Below are 27,522 nucleotides of genomic sequence, written 5' to 3' on the forward strand. Positions count from 1 at the left end.
TTTTATATATATATATATATATATATATATATATATATTAGTTTCATTTGCTTCTTTTTACATATCAAGTATTCTATATTATTAAGTATCTATTTTGAAAACTAATTAATAGTTAAATTTAAATTTCTAAAGTACCATTAATAAGGATAATACTAAAATAAAATATATAACTAGTATTCTCATTAGTTTATAATAATTACTTGTTATCTTTTATTAAGTGAGCTAATTAATAATTTGAAAATAAAATATAAAAGTTATACTTTTCTTTCTTCTCATTTTTCTTTTTGGGAATAGTATTAGTAGTTTTTTGAAAATTGGGGAGGGGAAGAGGATTAAATTGAACTCTCAGCAAGTAAGTAACTATTCGTAGTCAACCAACTGGATTACTTAACTCCCATCTGATCATAGATTTTGATGTTTTGTGAGAGAAAGTATCTGATTAAATTTACAGGTCAAAGTCAAACGAATATTTAAAGAAAAAACAAATTCAATTAACTAAAGATTTCCCATATTAATATTTCTTTTATTCTTAATCATAATATTTTATTTTATTTCTTTTTTGGTGTTTTTGGATGTAGGAGAGAGAAGGAAAATATTTCATCTACATATATATATTCAAAGAAAAGAGATGACACTTGGTTTATTAGCTTTATTATCAACACTATTTTGGGGTTTAGAGAGCCAATCTCCTCCTCCTCCTCTTCCTCTCCCTCTTCCTCCTCCACCTTCGTCGTCATCGATTTTCGATGCTATAGTTGCACTAGATGGAAGTGGAAATTTCATGTCCATAACAGAAGCATTGCAAGCAGCTCCAAATAACAGTGATAGGAGATACACCATACAAATTAAAGAAGGGATATATAATGAACATGTTTTTGTTCATAAAAATAAGACTAATATAACATTTATTGGTGAAGGAATGGACCGTACCATTATTACTGGATGTAAAAGCAATGGCACGGGATTCAAAACAAATGAGACTGCTACTGTAGGTCAGTAATCGTCTGTTTTATTTTCAAGATTATTATAATTGAACGGTTACCTGACATATTTTATCTTTGAATTTAACTCATATATATTGCCTAGAACATTTTTCAATTTCAAAGTCAACAATTACCTTATAAAACTTTCGTTTCATTTTAAATGATGGAGAAAGAAGAAAAAGTTAAATACACAATCATTTGAAATAATCTCTTCTTTTTATCCAACCAGATTCTAAAACTTATAATGTAAAGATCTTTTACGTTACTCATTTATATATTTTAATTTACCATAAGTTGCCTATCTTGTTATTCTACAACTATCTTATATATAGGTAACATGTTTACGTAAAATTATTTTCTTTTACACTAGAATTTTTCATTTTTTGATCATCGATCAAAATTGATTATAGACGCTAGCTAAATATACACAATTGTATACCAAAATATACATTTGCCAATTATCTTTTTTAGGTAAAATTGATACGATATTTTTTTGTTGTTGGTTCAAAATAGATATACATGGCCATGGATTCGTAGCACAAGACATTACAATTCAAAATACTGCTGGAGCATCGATGCATCAAGCGGTCGCAACGAGTATTTCAGCTGATCACGTTGCGTTCTATCGATGCAAGTTCGATGGCTATCAAGATACACTTTACGCAAGAAAAGGTGTACAATTTTTCAGAGATTGTGAAGTCTATGGTACGGTGGACTTTATATTTGGTAACGCAAAAGTCATTCTTCAAAATTGTAGTATATGTGTTAGAAAACCTGAAGATATTCAAAATGAAGTGACAATAACTGCCCAAGGAAGAAAACGTAAACATGAAGATACTGCTATTGTCCTTCAAGGTTGCACGATAAATGTGTCACAAGAGGTGCGCGAGCCTGAACCTAAGGTAATATCAGTTAAATTGTGTGATCGCCTCGTTTAATATATATAAAGTTTTAAGAAGAAACATGTTTGGTTAGGGGTGTTTGTTTGTGACTTCACTTGCAAAAATTGACATTTTGCGAGTTGAAGTTCTGTCATTATTACTTGCAACTACTGAATTCTAGTAAGAGAAATACTTGTTCGAGGAATACTTCAAGTGAAATATTAGTTTATTTTAAATATATATATATAGAGAGAGTGTGTGTGTTTTTTTCAAGAAAAAAAATTATGTCTAAATATAAAATCAATTTTCTAATAATTTTTGAAAAAATTAAGTTCAAATACCCCTTTTTAGTTGGGGGTGTTTGTTTTTTACTTCACTTCCAAATACTAAAATTTTGCGAGTTGGAGTTCTGTCATTATTACTTGCAAATACTGAATTCTAGTAAGATATTGAAATACATGTTTGAGGAATATTTCAAGTGAAATATTAGTTTATTTTTAAGAAAATATATGAAGTTTTTTTTTCCAAGAAAAAAATATGTCTAAATATGAAATCAATTTTAAAATTTAAGTTCAAATACCCCCTTTTTTTAACTTCACCAAATATTGTCCAAATGTTCAAGGCCGGAGCTAAAGTAAAGGAAGGGGTTCAATTGAGTCCCCTACGCGGTATTTGGTGTGGGCATTATAGCATTTAGAGGATCTTTTCCTAGTACGAGAGGATTGGAAAAGACGCACCTCTGATGTACTAGTTATAATGCACAATAGGGTAATAACACATTCTTTTTGTATACATAATTTTATCGAAACCCTTTGTTATACATAAGGGAAGATTCTACAAAATATATTGTAAGTAACATGTTCGAATCCAATGTATACTCTTGCATTTTTTTGAGTTCCCTTATATATATAATAAATTTCTGATTCTGTCACTACAGGTACGAGTGTTCTTAGGAAGGCCTTGGAAGAATCACTCGCGAGCGATCGTGATGTCGAGTTACCTAGATGATTTCATTGATCCAGAAGGTTGGGTTGAATGGAATGGGAATACAGAAGATATATATTTTGGTGAGTATAATAACAGAGGACCAGGAGCTAACATGGATGGAAGAGTGAAATGGGCAAAAATACTTTCGGAGTATGATGTTTCTAATTTTACTGTTCGAAATTTTCTACATGGACATGAATGGATCCCTTATGAAATCCCAATGGCACTTGATCTACTTTAAAATATTGTACTATTAGAGTATGATATTTATATACTCTTTTTTTTCCACTTAGAAGATAAATGTATTAGACATTTCTTCGTGGCATGTTGTGTACTTGAATGTGTTATTCCAAACAAAAATAATTGAAGTGCAAAAAATTACTCCTCTGTCCCAATTTAGTTGACGCATTTCGATTTTCGATATTCAAACAAGTCTATTTTTTACCGTAAGATTTTCAAATATCTTTTAAGTATTTTGAATTATTATAACTTATAGTACTTTTTACATAGTCGAAAAACGAAATGTGTCACATAAATACAACACAAGATTGCTTTACAAGAGGTGTTATCAAAAAGCTGCATAAAATAAAAAAGTTCGACTCCGCTGGGGATCGAACCCAGAATCTCTGGTTTCGTAGACCAGCGCCTTATCCATTGGGCCACGGAGTCAACTTGTTAATTATACTGCTACGGCTTTATATTTAATCATAGTTTAGTTATTATATTTAAACTAGTTTAATTTTCTTAAATTAGTCACAGAAAAAAAATTAATTAAGGAATTTTAAATATGATTACAATGTGTAAATGTAAGCTGTAACTTTTGTGTATAGTAACTGGAAACGTGTATTAAGAATCTGGAATAAATTGTCTTATTCTATAACTGAGAGTTAGCATTTAGCAGGCAGCACACCGTCAAAATGTGTGCTTCACCTGCCAGCCAATAATATTGTGATTATATGTGGGACCCATCATTTATTTCTTCATGTCAAAATTGATTTCGTGATTATATGTGGGACCCATCATTTGTTTCTTCATGTCAAAATTGATTTCGATAGTTAGTATTGTGGTAAATTGGTAATTATAATTTGTTTAATTTCAAGTTTAGAATAGAAAATCATGACTTTTAAAAATTAATTTGATATAGTTCATATTTTAAAATTTAATTTTAATATTTAGTGATATGGTAAATCAGTAATTATAACTTATTTCAATTTCAAAATTTCAACTTATATATACTTATAGAATAGAGAATTATGACTTTTAAAAATTAATCAATATAGTTTGACATCTTTAAGTTTGATTTTAATATTTAGTGGTGTGGTAAATCGATAATTACTATTTGTTCAATTTCAAGTTTTCAATTTATATATACTCTGAATAGAAAATTACTACTTTCATCCACTTTTAATTGTCATAGTTTCCTTTTTAGAGTCAAACTATAAAAACTTTGACTAATATTTTATGATGTATTTTTTTCATCATATTGATATGCAAAAAATTGCAATTTATAGTACTTTTCGTATAATTTTTGAATATCTAAATTATTTGTTTAAAATATCGAATTAATGTAAAATTAATCAAATTGACTTTCGAAAAACTTAACATACCAAATAAAAGTGGAAGGGGAGTATATCATACATACTAATACCTTACACATAAAAATGTATATTCAACAGAAAGTAGAAATAACTTCCTTGGTTAATCAATTACACACAAAAATTATTAAATCAGCATAAAAAGACTACATAAATTGAGATACAAAATATTATTAGTTATATTTAAAAGATACTACTATAAATCCAGAAAAGAGAAAAAACAAATATAAATTATAATATATTTGTATCATTATTATTTATTACTTATAGCTTAATATAGTCAAATATTCTCCTTTTTGAATATTTAATTTAGAAGTATGTATGTACAACAAATTGAAAATTAAAACATCTAAAGTAATTTTAAAGATTATACTTTTAACTCTTGGGCTCGTGCACAGCACAGACATTATATTATTGCACTAGTAATGAACAAAGTGACAACTATATATGCATGTAATCCAATGTAATTTTGACTTAACTAAATATTATTTTTAATATTTTATTTTAACTGTCTTTACATCCTATAATATTTCCTCGAATTTTCAAAATATGGCCAAATATATCCTTTTTATTTACTAAAAACTCCCAATTCTCCATCACCTACTCGTCCTCCTACAAAGTCATTTTTTCCTTTAGACTATAACAATACGTAGTTTTAAACTAAAAATATGTAGAATATACTAAAATGATTTTTAATCTTATGGTCTTAAACATGTCATCTGAAAGTTATAATTGATGAATTATCAAAAACGGAAAGAAACATTCTTTTTTAAACAGACTAAAAAGGAAAGTGTGACAAACTAATTGAAACGGAGGGAGTATATCATTGCAGAATCACTCTTGCACCTTAACATTCCTTTGTTTTCTTTCTACAAATATCCTGACACGGTGATTCAAAAAAATGTAATTGAACAAAGTAGCTCTATTGATTATTATCTCTTATCTCTGGTGTTTCCAAATTGAAATGGTACCTTTGCTATTCATCATATTGCAAATGTTTTATTAATAACAAAGGGAGTATTAAATTCACATTTAAAATGAGAAATATTCACGGACAACATCATAACAACTTACAACATTAATTAATAAAAATATATTTCAATGTAATATTGTAATAAACATTTACAAATGTTTACATACAACGTAACTTCACAACTTTTCTTTTGTGCTATATATACTAAACTACCGTACCTGTTTTTTGGTACCTAGGGTATGCAACGTAAGTCATGTCCGCGAAAAGAAGTTGGCGCATTGAATGTGGCGGACCAGTTGCATTCTTCCCAGTTTCGCGAGGTGATCCGCACAACTATTCCCTTCCCTTAGAGTATGCATCATGGAGATCCCAAGTTCGGATAGAATACGTCGACACTCTTCTATAACGTCACGATCGGGGTGATTGTCAACAACGCCTCTCGTACTCATGAGCATCAATGCTTCATGAGAGTCTGTATCGATGATGACGTTCTTCATGTTGAAGTTCTTCGCCAGGGTCAGCCCACCATGTATGGCCCACAGTTCCACCGTGAGGCACGATGTTGTTACCACACCTAATCGCCCCACGAATCCTCCTAACCACCTACCCCTATCGTCTCTTGCAATGCCTCCATATCCCGCTAACCCTGAATTCTGCATAAAAGTTCCATCTGTGTTGATCTTAATGTATCTGGATGGAGGGAATGACCAACTAATATACCTAGGGGTATCTCTCTATCTAACTAAGGAGTGAACATAATCATGAACATTAGATACGTATCCAATAATGGGGGGTCGAACACGATGAACATTATTGACATATCCAATTACGGGAAAATGGACATAGTGCCAATTATTGGCAGTAGGGACATATATTGTCATTTTTTTGAAAGCTAATAATAAGATCACTATGAGAAAATAAAAAAGTAGTTGGAAGTAATAAGTTTTTTTTTTTTTTTTTGCATATGAGAAACTAATGGTAGAGTAACGTATTTATAGGTGTTTCTTTTAGCCTAATCCTAGTAGAAGTTGAAATTTGATTTTGTTTGGTAGTTTTAAGTTACTAAAATTAGTTGTTAGGGTACTATAAAGTATTTATGGTAATATCATGAATTATTTATATCATATTTTGATAAGTATTTTCCTAATTTCACACTATATAAAATAACTATTTCGAGAAAGTTGACAATTGATTAAAGTATGAATTTATTTTAGTGTTGTAGCTATCATGATTGTTGTCATTTCTAATAGTCCAATGATATTTTTAGCCTTTTTTCGATTATGATATATGTTTTACCTCTGCACCAGTATCATTTCCTAATCTAAAGTTAAGAATACCCTTCGTTGTCTTTTTAAAAATTATATCTGACCAAAAGATGAAGCAAAATAATTAAGAAAAAAAAGAGGAGACCAACTTTATTTTTCGGAAAACAGAAAATATTCTAAAATATTTTACAATTACTATTATACAATATCTTCTTTCCTGTCCATTTTATTTTCATTTTTGGCGTATGTTATTTGCCAAATACTTATCTTTTTACTAAATAAAAAATACTTAGATTTTTTTTCTTCAAAGGTAGTTTACAAGATTACAATTAAAAAATAAATATAATGGTATATGTTAAAATTAATTTAGAAAATATGATTTAAAATATTTTTTTAATACTAAATTTTTAGAGATTATCTCGAGTTATTTTTGTGTCAATGTATCTTCTATGTATTTTTTATTAAGGATATTTTTCTTTTTAATTGATTAAATTTTTAAATAAAATTAAAATTACATCAACAAGAAATCAGAAAGTATAATTAACTTGATGATATAAATGAGGAGTGAAAACTAGTGAAAACTTACCAAAGTCGGTGAATGTTTTCTTAATTTGTTCTCTAACTATGGTTAGGAGGCTTGTTCAATTAATTTAATCTAGACCATTAAATTATAAATATGACAAGTGTCACTTATCTAAATATGCACTTGAGGAAATGGAAAGAAGGTGTAATGGAGATGATAAACAAAATAATTAATCCCTAATCCAAACTGAAATAGGAATACTTAAGATTTACTTTTCCTAGAATAGAACTAGGACTCTATGCTTCTAAACAATATAATATGTTCAAATTATTGATCAAAACAAGACACAAAAAAAAATGACGACAGGGAGTTGCTCAGATGGTAAGCACCCCTCACTTCCAACCCAAAGATTCGAGTTCGAGTCACCAAGGGAGCAAAAGGGGTGGGGAGCTCCTAGGGAGGGTTAAAAAAAAAAAAAAAAAACAAGACACAAAATTGATAGTCTTTATAACCTTATTCGTGAAATTATCATAATGATAGCACACAAGTTCTAACCGCAATTGAGGATTTGAAAAAAATACAAGTAAAATGAGAAATTAAATTAGGAAATAATTGTCAAGTAAATTTGTGAAGCAACACACACATATTAAAAATAATATTCAAAGACATAATTTAAATAATATTTTTCACTATTTCCCTTTATATAATTATAAATATGACTTTATAATTAGTGTAATTTATTTTTTAGAAAGTACAAAACTTTAATAAATGAATGGAAAAATATGAAGAAAAAAATAATATAAACGTACATCTAGAATTTAAAAAAATTAAATTATTTTGACCAATAGAAAACGCCTCAATAATATGGAATAGTGGGAGTACAAGCTTCCAAATGTTATTATAGATATTTTGTTTTCTTAGTCCATATCAGACAATTATTTTTCTGAATTCAATTATTTAGAGCTTAAAAAAGTGAAGTTGGGATAAAAGATATTAATTCATTTCACTTTGTTCTTAATATTTTTATATATCCATTTTTATGTTAAGACAATTATTATTTCTGTAAAGTTTTTCATTCATATAAATTTTATACATAATATAACATTACATTTATTTGATACTTACGAGTCTGTCAAGTACACTAGTAAATAATTAAGTTGTTATATGGTTAAACTACATCGGTAATGAAATTATATACGCTACCGATTTTAATATAATTTTTTTACAAAAGGTATATACTTTTCTAAATGACTTTAATATAGGCCTAGATGTTGGTACTCTCTCGGTCCATTTTCACTTGTCCACTATACTAAAAATAGATAGTCATTTTTCTTAAAGCATTGAGTTTATTATTCCTTTATTGTATTCAAAGAGTGATTTAGTAAAATTATTATTCTATTTATTGCTTCTTAAGTGGTGTGTCAAGTTAATACCGAAAAAGTAAAACAAACGAAAGAGTATGACCAAATCTCTCTCTAGTAAAATGGATGTATATATAGGCGGACGTATGTCTGCGAGGTACACGTGCACCCGTTAACATCGGAAAATTATACAAAGACTAAAACCATTTGGTTGAGCTGGTTTAGACGTTGCATACTCTGAGGTGAGAGATTTGGGTTTGTATCCCATTTACTACTTTTCGTAAATAAGGGGATGACTAGTTTTGAACTTGCGACCTCATGGTGTAAAGTGAAATTTAAAATCAGCAATCAACAAAGCAAATTTTATTTAGCTAGGTCATTTAATTCATATTTATATGTTAGTTATGTTTAATAAAATTATCATACAAATTAAATAACGTGTTGGCTTAAGTCATCGATAGCCAGTGGCGGATCTATGAAGGGCATTGGGGGTGCCACGCCACCCCGAACTTCGACGGAAACTCTATATATACATAGCTATATATATATAATATTTATATAAATATAAGGCGTGCCACCCACAAAACAAAATTGGCTTGTGGTGCCACGGTAGGAGGACAACTTTAGAAGGTTGAGGTTACGGGTTCGAATCCCATTTGGCACCCACGGACTCTAAATCCTGGATCCGCCACTATCGATAGCCACTTAAAGTTGTCCGCAAATTTGATTTAAACACCTCATCTTAGGCTTGTTCCAATTGAACACCTAGACAACAAGAAAGTGTTTGTAGTACACACAAAGAGAGGAGTGTGAAAGCATAATTTTTTAGCAAAACAAAAGAAAAGATTTTATATCTTCTTCTTCTTTGAGAAAGCTCCCATCACATCATTTTTCTATTGCAAGTTGCAGCCATCACCACTCACAATTCTTTCTCCTTCCTTTTCGATTTTCAGCCATTCTCTTTCTCCAATACACCAGCTTACCAAATCGATTGTTACCATCCACAAGTCTACCATCGTCAAACGACCTTAGCCTTTCAAACAGCCAACCACATATTCAAATCGGCCACCTTAAATTTTTCGTCGGAAAAAATATTATCTCTGCTGCTACCAAAAATATTTATCTCTTGTTCATCTCTTTTGTCAAATTAAACCCAAACATAAATTAAATATAAATCTTAAAACAAAAGAAATACAAAAAAAAAAAAGAAGATGAAGTGGAGATTCTTTTTCATTGACATGGGATGTTAAGCAAATGTCATTACATAAAGACACAAAAAAAAAACAAGCAATCAGTGATCGATCGTCTTCTTACTTTAGTGTTCATTATTTCCGGCGAAACTCCATTTTTTCCGGCAAGAATAATACGAATTTGAAATTATTCTTTGACATTGTTAATGTATTCAAATTCTAAGAAACTCACAACACAAGAAGAAGAAAAAATATCAATCAATCTAAATTGATGTTTGAGGATAAGGGTAAGATTAAAGAATGGCCGCGTATGGTGTTTTGGGGAAGGTTTTGGCGAAAGAGGAAAAGGGTAAGGATGGTTTTCTTTTTTCTTTTCTTTCTAAAAAATACTATAATTTTTCCTTATAATTTATTTTTTATTAGTTATTCTAGGTCCAATGCCATGTGTCTTCTTTTGATTAGTTACTATGCCACATCATTCGCGAGTTTATAACACACTCTCTTATTTCAGTTGATTGTCTATAAAGTGTTCGATGGGTAAATTTTTTTATTAGTCGAGGTGTTCAATTGGAACAAGCCTAAGATGAGGTGTCTAAGTCAAATTTGCGGACAACTTTAAGTGATTATCGATGACTTAAACCTAACGTGTTTTAACTAATTAACATACATTAATCATTGATGGTGCACCCATCATTTTCAAATCCTGAATTCGCCCTTCATAGCTTATAAGTTATAACTCGCAACGAGATGTGCATTAGTTGTCTTGACGATTACCTGAACATTTTTCAATCATGATAATATTTGTATAAATTTCTGTTTGTACCTCTCTTAAAACATCTCGCTTGACTAACACAACATTAATGAGAAAATACAGGATAATTTGAAAAAAAAACAAGAAGTAAGAGAGACTTTTCATTTTTTAAAAAATTTAAATTGATCAAAGTGACTAAGAGGTTGTTTGGATTGATTTAAAAGTTGGTCAAACCTATTTTTCGACCAGTTTTTGACTTCTAAAATTGTTTGGCAAACATAAAAATAACTTAAAATAAGTCAAAAATGACTTAAAATAAAGTTAGGAAGTGTTTGACAAAGTTGAAAATATATTTTGAAATAAGTTAAAATGACTTAAAATAAGAGCATGTTTGACATTTCTGCTAAAAACTACTCCCTCCGTCCCATTTTATGTGGCACTTTTCGGATTTCGAGATTCAAACCAAGCTATCTTTGACCGTAAATTTTTTATAGATCTTTTAAACATTTTGAATTATCAATTATTGTGACTTATAGTACTTTTTACATAGTTTACAAATATATAAATTTCATTTTAAAAAAAAAGATTTCATGCGCAAATTTCTGGTCAAACTTAAACTGTTTGACTCTCGAAAAACGAAAGGGAGTACTTATTTTCAGAAGCACTTTTTAAAAATAGCTTTTTAGAAAAGTGCTTTTTGAAAATAAAATAAAATAGTGTTTGGCTAATTCATTTGATAAGGGTTTATAGCAAATTGTGTTTGACTAATTTTTCTAAAAAGTGCTTTTGAGAGTCAAATTACCATAAAAGACAAGTATTAATGTGCTTTTACTATTAAGATTATTTTATAGTGAGAAACTAGTTTAAACATTTATTACAAAAAAATAAATTAAATTAAAATATACATACTCAAATTATCAATTAATATTATACATTTTTTGGAGGGTTGAAATCTTTTATTGTTGTATTTTTTTCTTTTTTCTAATCTTGCAAAAATATTGTTGTTACCTTTTTTTTCTAATTCTGCAAAATAATACGTAAAATAATAAATAAAACAATAATACATAAACGTAAATAATATATGGTTAAGTTCCATATAATTATTTTATTTTATTTTTTTATATAATAAATTTTGTATTTTATTGTACGTATTCTTATTTTATCTCTTATTTTTCGTATTATTTTACAGAATTAGAAAACAAGAAGAAGGTAACAACAATATTTTTGTAAGATAAGAAAAAAAAAACAATTAAAGATTTTCAACCCTTCAAAAATGTATAATATTGATTAAAAATTTGAATATGAACATTTTAATTTGATAAAAAGAAAATTTTAATTTATTTTTTTGTAATAGATGTTTAAACTAGCTTCTCTCTATAAAATAATCTTAATATTAAAAGTACATTAATGCTTGCCCTTAATTGTAATTTGATTCTCAAAAATACTTTTTTTAAAAAGATTAGCCAAACACAATTTGCTTAAAAGAAACACTTTTCAAATGAATTACCCAAACATAAATTGCTTTTTCTCAAAAGCACTTTTCTAAAAAGCTATTTTAAAAAAGTGCTTATGAAAATAAACAGTTTTTAGCAGCAACGCTAAACATGCTCTAAGATTATTCTTATTTGTGCTTTTTTCGTTAAAAAGACGAGTTTAACCTTGTAAAACCAATTGACTCTTCGTCTTATAATGGAATAAATAGTACATTTCCTGCCTCGTGACACACTTTTTTTTTAAGTCTATTCCAAAAAGAGTATCACTTATTATAATTAAAAATAATTTAACTTTAAAAATCATATTTTATCTTTAATGAAATGATTTATAACTATACATATATCTAAAGATTGTTTTATATTATACTCTTTTTTTTTCTTAAACACTGTATCAAAATTAAATGGTATCACAGAAAATGAAGTGGGAGGGGGAAAGTATCTTAAGTTTTATCATGATAAGAAACACTTTTTTAAGTCTCGTCACCTAAAACTTTTAACTCTTCCATAGCCAAACGTCCAATAGAAGTTCATCTACTATTTTAGTACTATTATTTATTAGTCTTGCAAAACCCAAGTCAAAAGTCTTTCTTTATTTCTATCCCTTACAATCTTCATTTCCCTTTTCATTTGATATATACTATAGTAGTACGTACGACAAAGCAAAAGTTACATCAATTACTCACTTTCTCAAAAGTTTTTTAGTCATTGATTTCTCATCATTTCTTGGTTTTTGTCGGCAAGATTCTTGAGTTGGCTAAATAAAAACTTCATTTTTGAATTTTTGATCTAGCAATTCTGCCAAAGAAGAGCAAAAGTTCCTCATCTTGAACAGATCATATATTGAATGAATGCAACAGAGTTCAATTTGCTCTAAATAAGGCAAAAGTAAGTTCCTATTTTTTTCGCTTGTTGAATCCCCTTTGTAATAAAACAAATATTCTAGTATAGTGTTGATGGCGGATATAGTTAAGCAAATCTTGGCAAATCCAATTCAATTAGCTGATCAGGTGATCCAGGCAGCTGATGAGGCTGTTTTATTCAGTCAAGAATGTGCTGAGCTCAAGTCCAAGACTGAGAAGCTGATTGTGCTGCTTCGTCAAGCAGCACGAGCCAGCAACGAGCTCTATCAACGACCCATGAGCCGAATTATTGATGATACTGAACAAACTTTGGAAAGAGCTATGTCTATTGTTACCAAATGCTGCACTCAGGGACTAGTGAAGCGCGTATTTACCATCATACCTTCTGCAGATTTCCGTAACTTGTCTTCACAGTTAGAGAATTCTATTAGTAATGTGTCGTGGCTACTCCGCGTCTCTGCCTCAGCTGAAGAGGGTGCTGATAGGTACTTAGGACTTCCTCCTATTGTTACTAATGAGCCTATATTGTGTTTTATTTGGGAGCATATAGCCATTTTGTGTACTGGTTCGGTTAATGATCGATCTGATGCTGCTGCATCATTGGTTTCATTGGCTAGAGATAATGATCGGAACAGAAAATTGATCATTGAAGAAGGTGGAGTAGGACCATTGTTGAAATTGTTGAAGGAAGGGAAATTGGAGGGTCAGGAGAATGCTGCAAAGGCAATTGGATTACTAGGATGTGACCCTGAAAGTGTCGAACACATGGTGAATGCTGGGGTGTGTTTGGTTTTTGTGAAAATCCTCAAAGAAGGTCTAATGAAAGTTCAAGCAGTGGTGGCTTGGGCAGTTTCTGAACTTGCTGCACATTACCCCGAATGTCAAGATGTTTTTCATCAGAATAACATAATCAGATTACTTGTTAGCCATCTCGCGTTTGAGACGGTTCAGGAGCATAGCAAGTATGCTATTGTTAGCAAATCCACGTCGATTGATGCTGTTCTTTCAGCTAGTAATGTGAGTAGTGTGCACAAGGTGAATGAGGATGATGATAATAGCCACATTCCACATCCTTTAGGAAATAAGAAGCCTACTCAGATGCACACTGTGGTTACTGCCACCACGGCTATGCAAGCGTCTCAGCAGATTCCGGTCAATGATGCAAAACAGACATATCATCAGCAGAGTCATTATGCTACAGGGGTCAGTAATAAAGGGCGAGAATCGGAGGACCCTAATACCAAGGCTTATATGAAGGCAATGGCTGCAAGAGCTTTATGGAAACTGGCCAAGGGAAATTCAACTATTTGCCATAGCATTACTGATTCAAGAGCACTGCTTTGCTTTGCAGTACTCTTGGAGAAAGGGGATAAAGATGTTCAGTATCATTCGGCGATGGCAGTAATGGAAATCACAGCTGTAGCGGAGAAAGATCCTGATTTGAGAAAGTCAGTGTTCAAGCCTAATTCACCTGCTTGCAAAGCTGTTGTTGATCAACTGTTGAGAATCATTAAGAAAGAAGATTTGAACCTGCTTGTTCCATGCATTCGATCAATTGGGAATTTGGCCACGACTTTTCGAGCTACAGAGACGAGGATGATTAGCCCATTAGTAACGCTGCTCGATCAACGAGAACCAGAGATTTCAAATGAAGCAGCCATTTCCCTCAAGAAATTTTCTTGCAATGAGAACTACCTTCACCTGAATCATTGCAAGGCAATAATAAGCGCTGGAGGTGCAGGACATTTGGTTCAACTTGTTTGCTTTGGTGAAAAAGTAGTTCAGTTTTCTGCATTGCTTCTGCTATGTGACATTGCATTGCATGTCCCTAATAGCGAAGAGCTTGCTGAAGCCGAGGTGCTTTCAGTGCTCAAATGGGCATCAAAGCAGGCACACTTGAACCGAGATGAAAAGACGGAGACATTGTTGCATGAATCCAAAAGCAGGCTGGAACTCTACCAGTCCAGAGGATCCAGGGGATTCCATTGATTGCATCAAAACTTGTGTAAAAAAGACTTCAGGGATATTCTATGTAGGAAAAGGCACAGTATCTGTTACTCTTGCAGTATATGAATAATCATTTTCATTGGCTTTCTAGTTTTTTCTTTCATTCTGCTCAAGGCATTTTCTCCTCTCTTTTTTTTATTTATTAGAATGGTCCTTTCACCAATTTTGACAAGAAAGAGTAAGTAGTCTTTCGACAATGTTCGAGCCATGGAAACATACCATGTATGTCTGCAGAAATAGACCCAATGGTCTGGCACTTCCTCAGACGCCACACATATATAGTACGAGCTTAATGCACCGAGTCACCCCTTTTTGTATTGGTAAAGACTTGAAGCTTACTAAATGTGCCAGGGAGCATTTTATCAACATCTTATACTCAAACAAGACTTAAAATTGTATATGAACATAAATCTCACTTGAAATAAAGTTGAACATTTATGAGTAAAAATCCCTTATTTCTCTTGAAACACTTCTCAAACATATTGGAATATTTTACCGGTATTTCAGAAAGGTAATAACCAAACCAATATTTGTAGATGTACCAAACTTCATAATACTCCAATAGCAAAATGTAAATTTTTTTGGCCTACTGGAATAATTTGCTTAGTATGCCACTAATCATGTGCATATAATAGTTATCAAATTAAAATTCTCATTATGTGACTCTATCTATGACATCAAAGAAATTTTTCTTTGACAACTACTGTTTTAAAAATGTTTTGAATTATTAACTATTACACTCATATTACTTTTAAACATAATTTTTAAATATGTAAATTTTATTACAAAAAAGTAATACATTGTTGTAAGGATCTCTAGTTTGTAAATTGTACTGAACATTTATAAATCAAGTTGTATTTATTTTTTTGCCTAATTTATTTTCTAAAGACAGTCTGGTGCACAAAACATTTTGTATTAGTAAGATCCAGGGAAGGACCGCACCCTTAAGAGTGTGATATACAATCATGACTGCATGAATAACTCAAACACGTGATTTATAGATCACGTGGAGATAACTTTTGTGTTGTTGCTCCACTTCAAATTACACTATTTTAAATTTTGTCAAAAGACCTTAGGCCTAAATTGTGCATTTTTCCTTATCCTCACATCTTGATCTTCCAATCTCCTCCACACATTAACTCTAAATCAACTCATCTTCTCTCCAGAAAGCTCCTAGTTCTTTACCTTTCTCCTAATTTTCTTCTTAACAACCTCACTCCCCCCCTAACCCACCCCCACCCCACCCCAAAAAAAAATTCTTTTGTTCACCACTCTCAATTTCTTCTACTATTTCTCAGCATCATAACCAATATGGCTGGGGCATTAAGTGCTTCACTCTCTCTACCATCCTCTAATTCAACTTGTCTTTCCATCAAAACCATCTTCATCTCCCCTGAAAATATTACCTTCAACAAGGTAAATTTCGATTCATTTTCCTTTTTTCTCGGAGATCATCACAGAATTAACTTATATCCACTGGCAGTATAAAAGAATTTTCACTTAAAGATGTTGTAAAAGATAACTAAGCAATTCACTTAGTACATTTTATTTACTTTTCTAATGACTTATACTTCATAGTGTAAAATAATAATTAAAAAAAGCTACACTCTGAGTGTACACAAGTTATATTTGTTTGAACAGGTTCCTTTATGCAACAGAAATGTATCAGCTGGTGGAAAAGTGTTTCCCATTAGAGCTCAACTCACAACAGAAGTACCTGCAAAGGTTGCGAAGGTATCGAAGAAACAGGATGAAGGTGTAGTTGTAAACAAGTTCAGGCCAAAGGATCCTTATATTGGCAGATGCCTTCTCAACACTAAGATCACTGGAGATGATGCCCCTGGAGAAACTTGGCACATGGTCTTTTCTACTGAGGGTATGGAACTTGTTTGTCTGGCTTTGACTTGGCATAGAGTTTACGAAAGTAGAAGACTTTTGAATCTTCTGGTCTTAAACTAAACATGTGTAGAATGTACCAAAATGTCTGTCTTTTAATCTTGTGGTATCTGAAAGTTGAAAATAAAGAGTTGTCAAATAAGGAAAGAGACATTCTTAAACGAACTAAAAAGAAAAGTAAGACAAACAATTGAAATGGAGGGAGTAGTTCATTTGATTTTAGTGAATTTGTTAAATGAACTTAACTTATATATAATGACAGTATGAGTATTTTTGACACTTCATGTAATTGTAACTTGGTGGCATAAATATTATTTTATACAGCTAGTGTATAGAAGTTAAACTCTTTGTAAAACGATCATTTGAGGTTTTTGTGTTGGGGTTGATCAGGAGAGATCCCATACACAGAAGGCCAATCTATCGGAGTGATTCCTGATGGTGTTGACAGTAATGGGAAGCCCCACAAGCTCAGATTGTACTCCATTGCTAGCAGTGCCCTTGGTGACTTCGGAGACTCCAAAACCGTAAGCTATAAAACTTCCTATTCCTTCAAATTTTATCCAAAACACTACATGATTCAGTGATGTAAACATTATTTTCTGTAAGATGTGTTGGCCTATTGCTATAATTTGTCCTGTAAAGAGTGGTGTTGACCTATTTGTATACATACATTATCTTGTAGAATCGACGTTCTTCTTAGTGAAGGGTGCCCTATTTGAAATTCACTAACATAGGTTGGTTAGTTAGCTATTATCCTTCTTCTAGTATTTGAATTAACTAGAGGTTTCATTCAGGTATCTCTGTGTGTCAAAAGGCTTGTCTACACAAATGACAAAGGGGAAATAGTTAAAGGAGTCTGCTCGAACTTCTTATGTAAGAATCAAGGACTCCCTAAACCTACAAACATTAATGTTAGCTATTAGCTCGTGCATTTCATCTTTTCTCATGTACTTGGCCTGAACATTTCTTAATGAATATAAGAATATATGCTTAGATCCCTGCACCTACTTTGGAATGTTAATATTCAGGTGACTTGAAACCTGGAGCTGAAGTTAAGATTACTGGACCTGTTGGAAAAGAAATGCTCATGCCAAAGGATCCCAACGCGACAGTTATAATGGTCCGTGCTAGCTCCTATGTTATCACTATTAGTCATTTCTGTGTGCTCTCCTTCAATATGACTAAGCATAGTTGTTAATTATTAGACTTTGATCTTTTCTTCTTGCAGCTTGCCACTGGAACTGGAATTGCTCCTTTCCGTGGATTCTTGTGGAAAATGTTCTTTGAGAAGCATGAGGATTACAAGGTAAACCAGAAATCATTAGTATTTTATCTTTTCATGTCAAAATGAGGACAGAAGTGGAATTGATCAGATGAATGTAATGGTGAATCTAACATATGTGATGTATGTGTCTAAGATGAATAGTTTTGACACTTTTAAGAGAATTCAATCTCCATTAATCCAAAGCTTTGAACTATGCAGCTTCGAGTTTCACGATAGTTATATGACTGATAGTTTCTTCTCACTTTATTCATTACCTCCTCGAATGACACGGTTTTGGTTTTATGCAGTTCAATGGTTTAGCTTGGCTTTTCTTGGGCGTACCGACAAGCAGCTCACTTATTTACAAGGAGGTAATTTGAGTCTTCAATGCTTCTTGGATACAAAATTTAGTACTATGTCACAATGCAGGACTAAGATTTATAACTTGTTGCAGGAATTCGAGAAAATGAAGGAGAAGGCCCCGGAAAACTTCAGACTAGACTTTGCTGTGAGTAGGGAGCAGACTAACGAGAAAGGCGAAAAGATGTACATCCAGACCAGAATGGCTGAATATGCTGAAGAACTATGGACATTACTCAAGAAAGACAACACATTTGTGTACATGTGTGGACTCAAAGGCATGGAGCAGGGAATCGATGACATTATGACTTCACTTGCTGAAAGAGATGGTAACATAATTTCAAATATCTCATTATTCCATACATACATGTGTAAAAGAATTCGACTTTTGTGCACTGTGTTGAGTTAAACTGTAAGGTAGAGTAAGTACTACCTACTACAGTCAAGCCGTCAATGTATATAACTTAAATCCGATATACATGTCTTGATCCACTATATATATCAGTCAAACCCTAACATTCTTACCTATGTTTTTGAAAGGTATTAACTGGGCAGATTACAAAAAGCAGTTGAAGAAGGCAGAGCAATGGAATGTGGAAGTCTACTAAAACTTTTGGTTTCTTCGTACAAATATGAGTAAAGTGTTAGTTTCTCTGCTCTGCATTCATGTAGATATGTAGGTTTGTAATTCTTATATATTTTTAGATTTTTTTTTAACGAAAAAATTCGTATTTATTTCTTGTTGTGACAGTGTTCTACTGTTCTGGGAATTAATGTCCCTTTGGAAGTTGGATTTTAAAGGGGTATGGATGATAAACATACTTCTGGATGAACCTCCATATATATGAAATACTTGTCCATCTGAACATACTTCTGTAAAGTTGGATGGAAATGTATTCCCTATAATGCCTTGTGCTTTAGTGTATAAACATGTATACCAGGAATCAAATGTAATACTACTTGAGACAGCTTGTTTGGATGGTTGTTACCTGTCGTATTGTATTGTATTTTTTTGGTTTTCCACCCGGTGTCCGGTATTTCACTGGAGCACATAAATCTGGACTCGTGCCGTAAAGTCCTACATTGGGGGTCATGTTTTTACTTTTTGGTTGTCCACCCGGTGTTTGGTACCTACATTGTGACCCGACTAAATCCGCATTTGTGCTCAAAAGTCCCACAGGAAGATAAAAGCGCTCTCTAACAAATGTAATTTCGTATCCAGTCCTTACAAGTCTATCACAATTCTTGTTGGTATGTATTGGATTGTTATTCTTAGTGCAATGTTTTTTGTTATTAGTATTACTTAGATTTTATTGTATTGTATTGTTATATTTGTTGTTATCTAACCAAAAAAAAAATAATCTAGTGGCAACCTCTGATTCAGAAAATGATAGCCAAAATCTCCTCATAGACTTCAAAGAAACTTTCCTATGCATGCTAGCAGAACTCAACTAATTCAATCAGTGGTACATGATAACATCAATAAGTATGAAGAAAATCGTGTTCGGAGCATCACTCCGAGTGGACCCTACAGAAATTCGATTGGAAAATCAAAAGAAAAAATCACTAAGAACTTAGTAAGAAGGAATTGGCGACTCCTTACTAAGATAGTCAAGTAAATCCATTTGGTTCAGTTTTTCAATATTTAAGAAACTTAATGATCTTTCTATCTCTCATTTTATTTTTTCCTACTGTTAGGAAAGTTTTTTTTCATAATTTTTCAACTTATAGTATATTATTGTCATTTTATTATGAAAGCTATAATTTTTTTTTGGATTATGGATAAAATGTCTTGGGATATATAAGCTTTAAACAAGTGAATAAAATTTATAAAAATGTATAAATTTTTTTAGGGTAGATCTCATAGTTATTTCTTTAAATAAATAAGTTTGGATTCATGAATTTCTTTTAAGAATTGGACTTAAGGTGTAAAGTTCAAAGATAAAAAAAAAATCTGGTGAAAAAGTAATTAAAGTATTTAAAATTATTTATAATCTTAATATATACATGAATTATATATAAATTTTGTATGTTTGGTACGATTATTATAAAAAATAAAAAAATAAATAAAAAATAATCAGCTTTGTCCAACTTTTTAAACCATCACCTTCAAAGAATGTAGTGCAATGGATGAAGTTGTTTTTTCCTAGGTTCAAATCCTGGATATGAAAAAAATTATTGATAGAAAGCGCTTCCCTCAACTAGCACCTACACGACGCAAACTCAAGTTAGTCAAGCACTGATGTGAGTATTGAACACCGAAGGAAAATAATAATAATAATAATAAATAATAAAATTTAATCATTTATGATCCAACAACTTCAAGAAGTTACATATTATAATATCATCCTTTTACGTAAAATGAAATATGAAAAATGTTTCTTTTTTCCTTCTCAAAATTATGTGGAAATGTTTCTACTTCAGTATTGTTTTGTTTAATCTTATTTTCACGTTTGAGAAGAAAAATAAAAAAGAGAGTATTTTGAAGTAAGCATTTCCGATTTTTCTTTCCCTCTCTCCATTCTTTCCTTTTTGCCTTTCCTGCAATAAACCCCGAGTCCAGCTCCAGCGAGACCCTACCCAGCCGCTCGGCAGTCCAGTCCCGGCTAGATCCAAGCTACCGGCGATCCTCTGTAAGTATCTTTACATCAAACTCAGAGAAGAAAAAGTAAAAGCCCTAATCCCAATTCATTTTTTTTTTGTAATGATAATCCAAGGTTCGTATATCCTTGTACAGTGATTTAAGGACTAAACTTTTAGTGGATATACCTGTTTAGGTGAATACATATTTCTTAAGGTAGTATAACTTACTAATTTTAGAGATCATGGAGAAAAGAGCTTATTTTATGCAGGTCATTGTATGTTAATTACTCTACTAATGACTTTCAACTGAATCAAGCATACAATGCATTATTATGTAAATAGATGAAAGACCATTTTTTTTTTATAACCAAAAAGATTATGCAAGAACTGTTTTGTTGTTGCCTATGATGAAAACAAGAAATGAAACCTTTCATCTGATCATAGAAGCTATTGCCTCTGATGAACATACTGTTTTTTCTTAATTATAATGGTGGTACCTGTCAACTTTCGCTTTCATCGGCTACCTGCTATCTCCCAGTACGTGATACTGGGTAACTCTGCCCATGCTTTTTGGTCTCTGCTGAATTGTTCTGGTCTTTGGCAGTAGACGTGCACTAGATCCTGAGAGTTTCAGATAAACATAAAGCAAAAGAACTGAATGTAGATTTAGTGTTTTTTCTTACCAAATATCGTCGCTTTACTGGTTGTATGTAAAAATACTGTTTTTTCTTTTGTTTATTTGTGTCAGTCATATTGTCAGTTGTACTACAAACTAATTTTTATACCCAAAAAAAAAGGGAAGGATAAGAGGAGAAGAAGAAAGAGACAATATCTTTAAAAATTGGTTGTTATTCTTCGATAGGACTTTGGGTTCATACATAGTTTCCCTAGCTTGTAGTCAAATCCATTTACGCGTTTCAACTTCACGAGGAACCTTTTACATACCAAAGCTTCAGAAATGAAGTTGTTTAATACAGATTCAAAAACAAAGTTGTAAGTTCTCATTCTATTTTCTATTTCTTTCTCCTTGAAAAACTTGGATTTGGCAGTGAACAAGGACAAAATCCTTTAGGAAATCCAAAACCCTCTTAATGAAAAAGAGAAAGTTGATATGAAGCATCAAATTAACTGGATACCCAGATTCCTACTGGGTTCTATAAAAATAAACCTTTTCTTTAGGTTTCTGTTTCTCTGTGTGATTGGATCCTATGCATTGACTAGTTCGTGAGTTGGTTTTAGTATGAGTTCAAGTTGGCCTTTTTGTTTGATTGGATTATGGTGCATTCATTATGTAGAGAAGTTGATCACTCCATTAATCTTCTTCAATTATTAGTTTGTTTTGAATTACAAATATTTTGGATATGTGATTATTAAGCAATTGAAGTAGGAAAAATGAACGTTTAAACTAAGACTATGTACACTTCATTATTTCGTAATTTTATAGTGTGAAGATGCTAGAAGTGCATGATAGAGCTAGATGATTATTCTAAAATAAAGAAGAAACATAATCTGATGTGAAGAGTAGAAAATTTGCATACTTTTGTACAGTTCTGCTAGATTACAAACGGGTTCAGAAAGGCTTGATTTTCTTGATCAGCTATTGACAGAAAGTACCCTAGAGGGTGTCATGGGGATGAGCAAAACCGAAGTGAACTTGAAGAGGTTACTTGTAACTGCACCACAACAGCAAAATCAAGCAAAGCTTATACATGTATGCACAGGTCATTCAAGTTCAACTCTTTATAGAGAAATGATGGTTGCGTTTGCTTATTTTTCTTTTCATTCTTCCCTGCTTGGGTTTGCATTATGTGAAACCTGTCGCAAACACGGTGAATTTATCAGCTCATTAATTCGACTGTGCTGTTTTTTTGGATACATATTAATTAAGATATTATATTCTTGATTAGATGATTTTAATCCTTAAAGGTTTGCGTTCTTAAGGATACATCTTTTGGCTTTGCAATACAAATTTTGTGTACAGTGTTGTACCCCACTTGCATGCCTTCAACACATTCACCTGTCAATATATTTCTTGGAGCAATAGTATTTTTCTGATCTCGACATGGTGATTAAGATTAGTAGTACTGCAATATCACCATATCTAGGATGAACAGGGCTCAGGATGGCTCGTCCGCCTACTGAATATTTCTAGTCATGTAGGATGAGAGATAAAGAGTCATAGTAATACCTCCTTGTCTTCCCTAATCTACTGAACAATCATGCATCAACTGTTTTTGATGTCTCTGGTGGAGCCTCTATTTATTTCAGGAAGCTGATCTTTGCCTGTTCTGTATGTTCTCTGACGTAGTTGTTATTTGTGAAAGTTGATAATTTCTGTGCTCACAGCCTCAAATTGTGGTATAGGTTGTTTCTATGAAAAGTTTTTCAGAAATCATGGCATTGCAATTGCTTATGTAGGGAACTGTACAGTTTTTTTCATCTAATATTTTTCTTTCAATGGGCATATGCATATACTTTTTCCTTTTGGTACATCTTTCACAGTATGTTGCCACTTTGAGGGAACTGCTGGAGCAGTTGGCTGAAGAGAGGAATCCTGATGGATTACCAAGGTCTGTATGCTTTGTTCTTTTTCAATTAGTTAATTTGAAGAAAATAGCATGCTGCTACAAAATTTCCAGACTGTTGGTTTCCGTACCAATGTGACTGTTCTTTATAAAGTCCCTGCCTTCTGTTCGTTTGGTTGGAATTATCATTTAAATTTAAACGTATGCTTCCTAGACATTTCACTTTACCTATTACATAAGTTATAAATTGGAAACCTCTTATCATGGTCGATTCGATGGAAAATCACCCTCCTTCGATCTCAACTCCGCCTACCCTCTCTCCTCATTGGACATATTTTAGTTATATTTTTATACAGTGGACTAATATCCTGCCTATAATGAAAAAGATCGCATCCTGACAGTATGACTGGTCTATCTTGTCTCCTTCTATGGAGGAAGTCATGATGCTAGTATTAGTAATCTCTGTGCAGACCGTTTGGTGATGTGTGGAAGTAGTTATTTTGTTCTCCGTGCAATGGACAGGGATGGCATGAAAGGAATTATTATCTTCATGTGTTTAGATTAGAACTTCAGCAATATACTTATAACAACACCAATTTTTTTCTTTACTGTATGAGGAGAACGTTTTAAACTTTTATAAACCAGTCATGTGAGTTTTTCCTGTATTAAAAAAAACTAATTTAGATTGATGTAATGCTTGAAACATTTTGCTTGAGGGTGTATGTTCTTATTGAATCTCTATTTTTTTAAAATTCACTAGATGCTTTCTTCCTGATGTGTGCTCCATTTTCATGTTGTCTCCCAAAATAGGATTTCAAAAGCCAAGGTGAATGAATATGCTGAGAACATTGAAGCTGTTGCTGCCAAGTTAGCTGTGCCCACGGTATGCATGTGCTAGTTTCATTTCCTGTGATTTACCATTCAGATTCACCTTGCTTTATTATACGAAAACATATCATATTGCAGTATATTTACTGATATTTTATGGAATATGAAAGAGCTGGCTTTGTTTTTATCAGTAGAATGCCCTTAAAGTTTAGTACCTCATTGTTTGCTTTTTGTCCATAATGCTCAGCATTTCAGACTTCATTATTCCTCTGGTCTTACTGTTACTTTTGTTGTCATACTTCTGTCCTTTCGATGTTTTTGAACGTGGTTCAATCTTCTCTTCTGGAGTCACCTTCAACTTATATTAGATCAACTTATTTTTTTTTTTTGAGAATGGTAACTTTTTCTTCTATTTATCCACAGGTATACTACATCAAAGTAGCCCCTCTCCCAAAAGTATTACAAACTAGACTGACTCCATCTATGCTTTTTGTCACAAATAGTCTAAAACATCAAAAAGTTCTTCTGCCTGTACTAAGACTTTCTGTTTACACCAAAAATAATAAAGAGCTATACAATTCATCTTGAAATTCTGCACATTGTTCTTCTTGCCTCAAAACATCTTTGATTCCTTTCTTTCCATACTGTCCACCATATACATGCTGGGACAATCCTCCATCTCTCCTCCTTAATTGTAGTATTGCCAATATTGATCCAACAATTTAGGAGTTGTGCTATGTTTCTTGGTTTCACCCAAGTGATCTTTCTAAGGCTGCTGAATATTCTCCATAATTGATCTGTCCATTTGCAATGCAAAAAGAGATGGTTGACTGTCTCTTCCTGTTCCTCACACAGATAGCATCTTGAGCATAGTTGGAACTTCCTCTTCTTTATATTCTCTTGTGTCAGCACTGCTTCCTTTGCTAGTAACCACATGCTAGTAGTTTTTCGAAAATATTTCTTGCTTCTATTATATGATTAACAACAAAATTATCTTCAACCACATCCAGTCTGATGTGCATACACCCAAGGAACCTGAGGGTGAGATTTCCAGCAGTGGAACTCCTAAAGCAGAAGGAAGTGTGAATTCTGCTTCTGAAGGATTGAGAAGAAGATTTGGGTACTTGCTTGGGTCTTTTTTCATTTATAACCATTGCAATGTGTCATTTTATATTTATCTCTCTTGACTGTTGTTCTTTGAGTGAAACAGGGTCCATTCAAACAATGAGGAGAAATCCCGAGATACCATTGATTCTGATCAATCATCAGCTGCAGTTAAACTGGATGATGCTGCACGGACACATATTGAGAAGCACAGGTGCTCTATCTGTACTTCTTTTCTGTATTAATATTTATAGACAGTTTTGCTTGTTGACTTCTGTTCCACCAAGGGCTTCCCCAATGTGTATCTGTTCCTGAAAAGGTACAGCTTGCCATGTGTGACTAAAAGTGATAGTAGATGTGTGCTCTTATGGTGTAGTTGAGCTAGTTAAATAATAATAAGCAGAACACTGAAGAATACTCTCACCCCCCCCCCCCCCCCCCCCAACCCCCCGGAAAAAATGAGAAAAAGAAAGTGAAAAAAATTCATCTTCATCTAAAAGAACACCAAAAAAAAACGAAAAAAACTAAAAAAAATTTATGGGTGTATCTTTATGGATAACATCCTGACAAAGGTAGTTGAAAGGTTGAAGTTAATATTTACAGAAGTAGTTCGATTTTCAATATGCTTTTGTGAACGGAGGCAGATAATAGGAGCAACTTAGTTGCTAATGAGAAGTTGGACTGAAGAAGGAGACAATGAAAAATAGGTATCCATTGTAAATTAGATGTAGAGAAAGCATATGACCATGTGAGGTGGTCAGTTTCTCTTTAAAGAGATGGATTTTGATAGAAATAGAGGAGTTGGTAAATTATTGCATTTCCCAGTTAAGTTTTCTACATTAATATATAGGAGTTATGCTGATTTTTCTTGTCTCGACTCCCGAGGCAGGCAGATCTTCTTCCTATTCCTGTTATTGCAATGTCTTGGTAGAATGTTGGACTAGGCAATGGAGAAATGATGTTTAAGTGGATTTAAGGTAGGTCCAGAGGACAATAACTTTTTTGAAAATGGTAACGATGTATTATATCACAAAAGTACATGGGTTGTACTCAAACCTTATATACAGATGCACTCTAGACACTCCTACTCTATTTCTATATTGAGTCTAGAACATCAACTATAGAGACAGTGTCATTTGAGTATAATTGATTACACCAAAAACATAACAACAAAATGCAGTTTAGTTTAACATCCTGCACACTATTTTCTATGCCTTCAAAACATCTGGAATTCCTTTCTTTCCAGATTGCCCACCATATTGAAGCAGGGATAATTCTCCATCTAGTTCTGTCTTTTGCAAGGGCACCTGCCTCCTCCCAGCTGTACAAGGCCTCAGTAACTCTCCTAGGCATAGTCCAGGATATGCCTTTAAGGCTCAAGAAAATCCTCCAAAGCTGCCGGGTGTATTTGCAGTGTAGAAATAGATGGTTTACAGTTTCTAAGGTTTCCCCACATAGGAAACACCTAGAGCATAAGGTTATCCCCCTTTTCATTACATTATCCTGAGTCAGGGCAGCTTCCTTAGCTAGCAGCCAAATAAAGCATGAGACTTTGTGTGGGATTCTACACTTCCATACTTGTTTCCAAGGCCAGATGGGACTCTGCTGGCTTGATTCATCCATCAGCCTGTAAGCTGAATGCACTTTGAACTCTCCTCTATTGTTGCCTTTCCACCAAAGCATATCCTCATATGCCTGAAGTCCAGTAAAATGTCCAACCAACTTGAGGAATTCTGCCAACCTCATCACTTCCCAGTCATTTGGTTCTCTCCTGAAGATGAAATTCCACCCTTGTGGTGTCCATAGTTCTGCAATAGTTCTTTGTTGGAACATTGCCAGATTGTAAATATCAGGGAAAAGAGTTTCCAGGTTACCTTTCTCATGCCATTCATCCTTCCAGAATTTGATTTTGTTCCCATTCCCCACTTTCATCTTGAATTTGGGTTTAACTTCCTCCCATAATGCTCTTATGGATCTCCATAAACTGATCCCATAAGGTGTGGTCACAATCTTAGTCATCCAACTATCTTCATTCTCATATTTGGCACTTATCGCTCTTCTCCGAAGTGTTTGGTTTTCATTTGAGTATTTCC

The 27,522-nt window shown here is 32.6% G+C and overlaps 4 protein-coding genes and 1 non-coding gene across 10 annotated transcripts in view; 4 read left to right on the forward strand and 1 right to left on the reverse strand.

The window, feature by feature from the left end:
• Nucleotides 1-628: 628 nt before the first annotated feature.
• LOC107057781 (probable pectinesterase 56) lies at nt 629-3,092 on the forward strand. The gene is made up of 3 exons (XM_015302737.1): nt 629-992; nt 1,497-1,885; nt 2,802-3,092. The coding sequence occupies exons 1-3, from the start codon at nt 629-631 to the stop codon at nt 3,090-3,092; spliced, it is 1,044 nt and encodes a 347-aa protein (XP_015158223.1).
• Nucleotides 3,093-3,447: 355 nt separating this feature from the next.
• On the reverse strand, nt 3,448-3,520 carry TRNAR-ACG (transfer RNA arginine (anticodon ACG)). Its single transcript has one exon. It is a non-coding gene; the product is annotated as a tRNA-Arg (tRNA).
• A 9,086-nt stretch (nt 3,521-12,606) lies between these two features.
• On the forward strand, nt 12,607-15,064 carry LOC102583155 (uncharacterized). Its single transcript, XM_006361870.2, has one exon. It carries the CDS (start codon nt 12,956-12,958, stop codon nt 14,849-14,851), a length of 1,896 nt encoding a protein of 631 aa, XP_006361932.1. The 5' UTR covers nt 12,607-12,955; the 3' UTR covers nt 14,852-15,064.
• A 940-nt stretch (nt 15,065-16,004) lies between these two features.
• Nucleotides 16,005-19,490, forward strand: LOC102583485 (ferredoxin--NADP reductase, leaf-type isozyme, chloroplastic-like). Of its 2 annotated transcripts, XM_006361871.2 has the most exons (10): nt 16,005-16,285; nt 16,511-16,745; nt 17,156-17,289; nt 17,560-17,638; nt 17,794-17,885; nt 17,994-18,071; nt 18,338-18,400; nt 18,484-18,718; nt 18,930-19,032; nt 19,141-19,490. In XM_006361871.2, the coding sequence occupies exons 1-9, from the start codon at nt 16,181-16,183 to the stop codon at nt 18,995-18,997; spliced, it is 1,089 nt and encodes a 362-aa protein (XP_006361933.1). In that variant the 5' UTR covers nt 16,005-16,180; the 3' UTR covers nt 18,998-19,032; nt 19,141-19,490. The 2 variants fall into 2 exon arrangements, with proteins under 2 accessions (XP_006361933.1, XP_015158238.1); XM_015302752.1 differs by having other exon boundaries at nt 18,930-19,490.
• Nucleotides 19,491-20,836: 1,346 nt separating this feature from the next.
• LOC102583810 (uncharacterized) overlaps nt 20,837-27,522 on the forward strand; it is a 15,005-nt gene continuing 8,319 nt past the window's right edge. Inside the window, exons 1-6 of one of the 5 annotated variants that reach the window (XM_015302745.1) lie at nt 20,837-21,022; nt 22,498-22,683; nt 23,475-23,542; nt 24,308-24,380; nt 25,336-25,445; nt 25,536-25,643. In XM_015302745.1, the coding sequence (XP_015158231.1) occupies nt 22,600-22,683; nt 23,475-23,542; nt 24,308-24,380; nt 25,336-25,445; nt 25,536-25,643 (443 nt within the window). In that variant the 5' untranslated portion in view covers nt 20,837-21,022; nt 22,498-22,599. Of the gene's footprint in view, nt 21,023-22,497; nt 22,694-23,474; nt 23,543-24,307; nt 24,381-25,335; nt 25,446-25,535; nt 25,644-27,522 lie in introns of all 5 variants that reach the window. The other 4 variants (XM_015302748.1, XM_006361873.2, XM_006361872.2 and 1 more) reach the window with 4 other exon arrangements.

The sequence above is a fragment of the Solanum tuberosum genome, unplaced genomic scaffold (genome assembly GCF_000226075.1).
Source record: "Solanum tuberosum cultivar DM 1-3 516 R44 unplaced genomic scaffold, SolTub_3.0 scf00378, whole genome shotgun sequence".
NCBI lineage: Eukaryota > Viridiplantae > Streptophyta > Magnoliopsida > Solanales > Solanaceae > Solanum > Solanum tuberosum.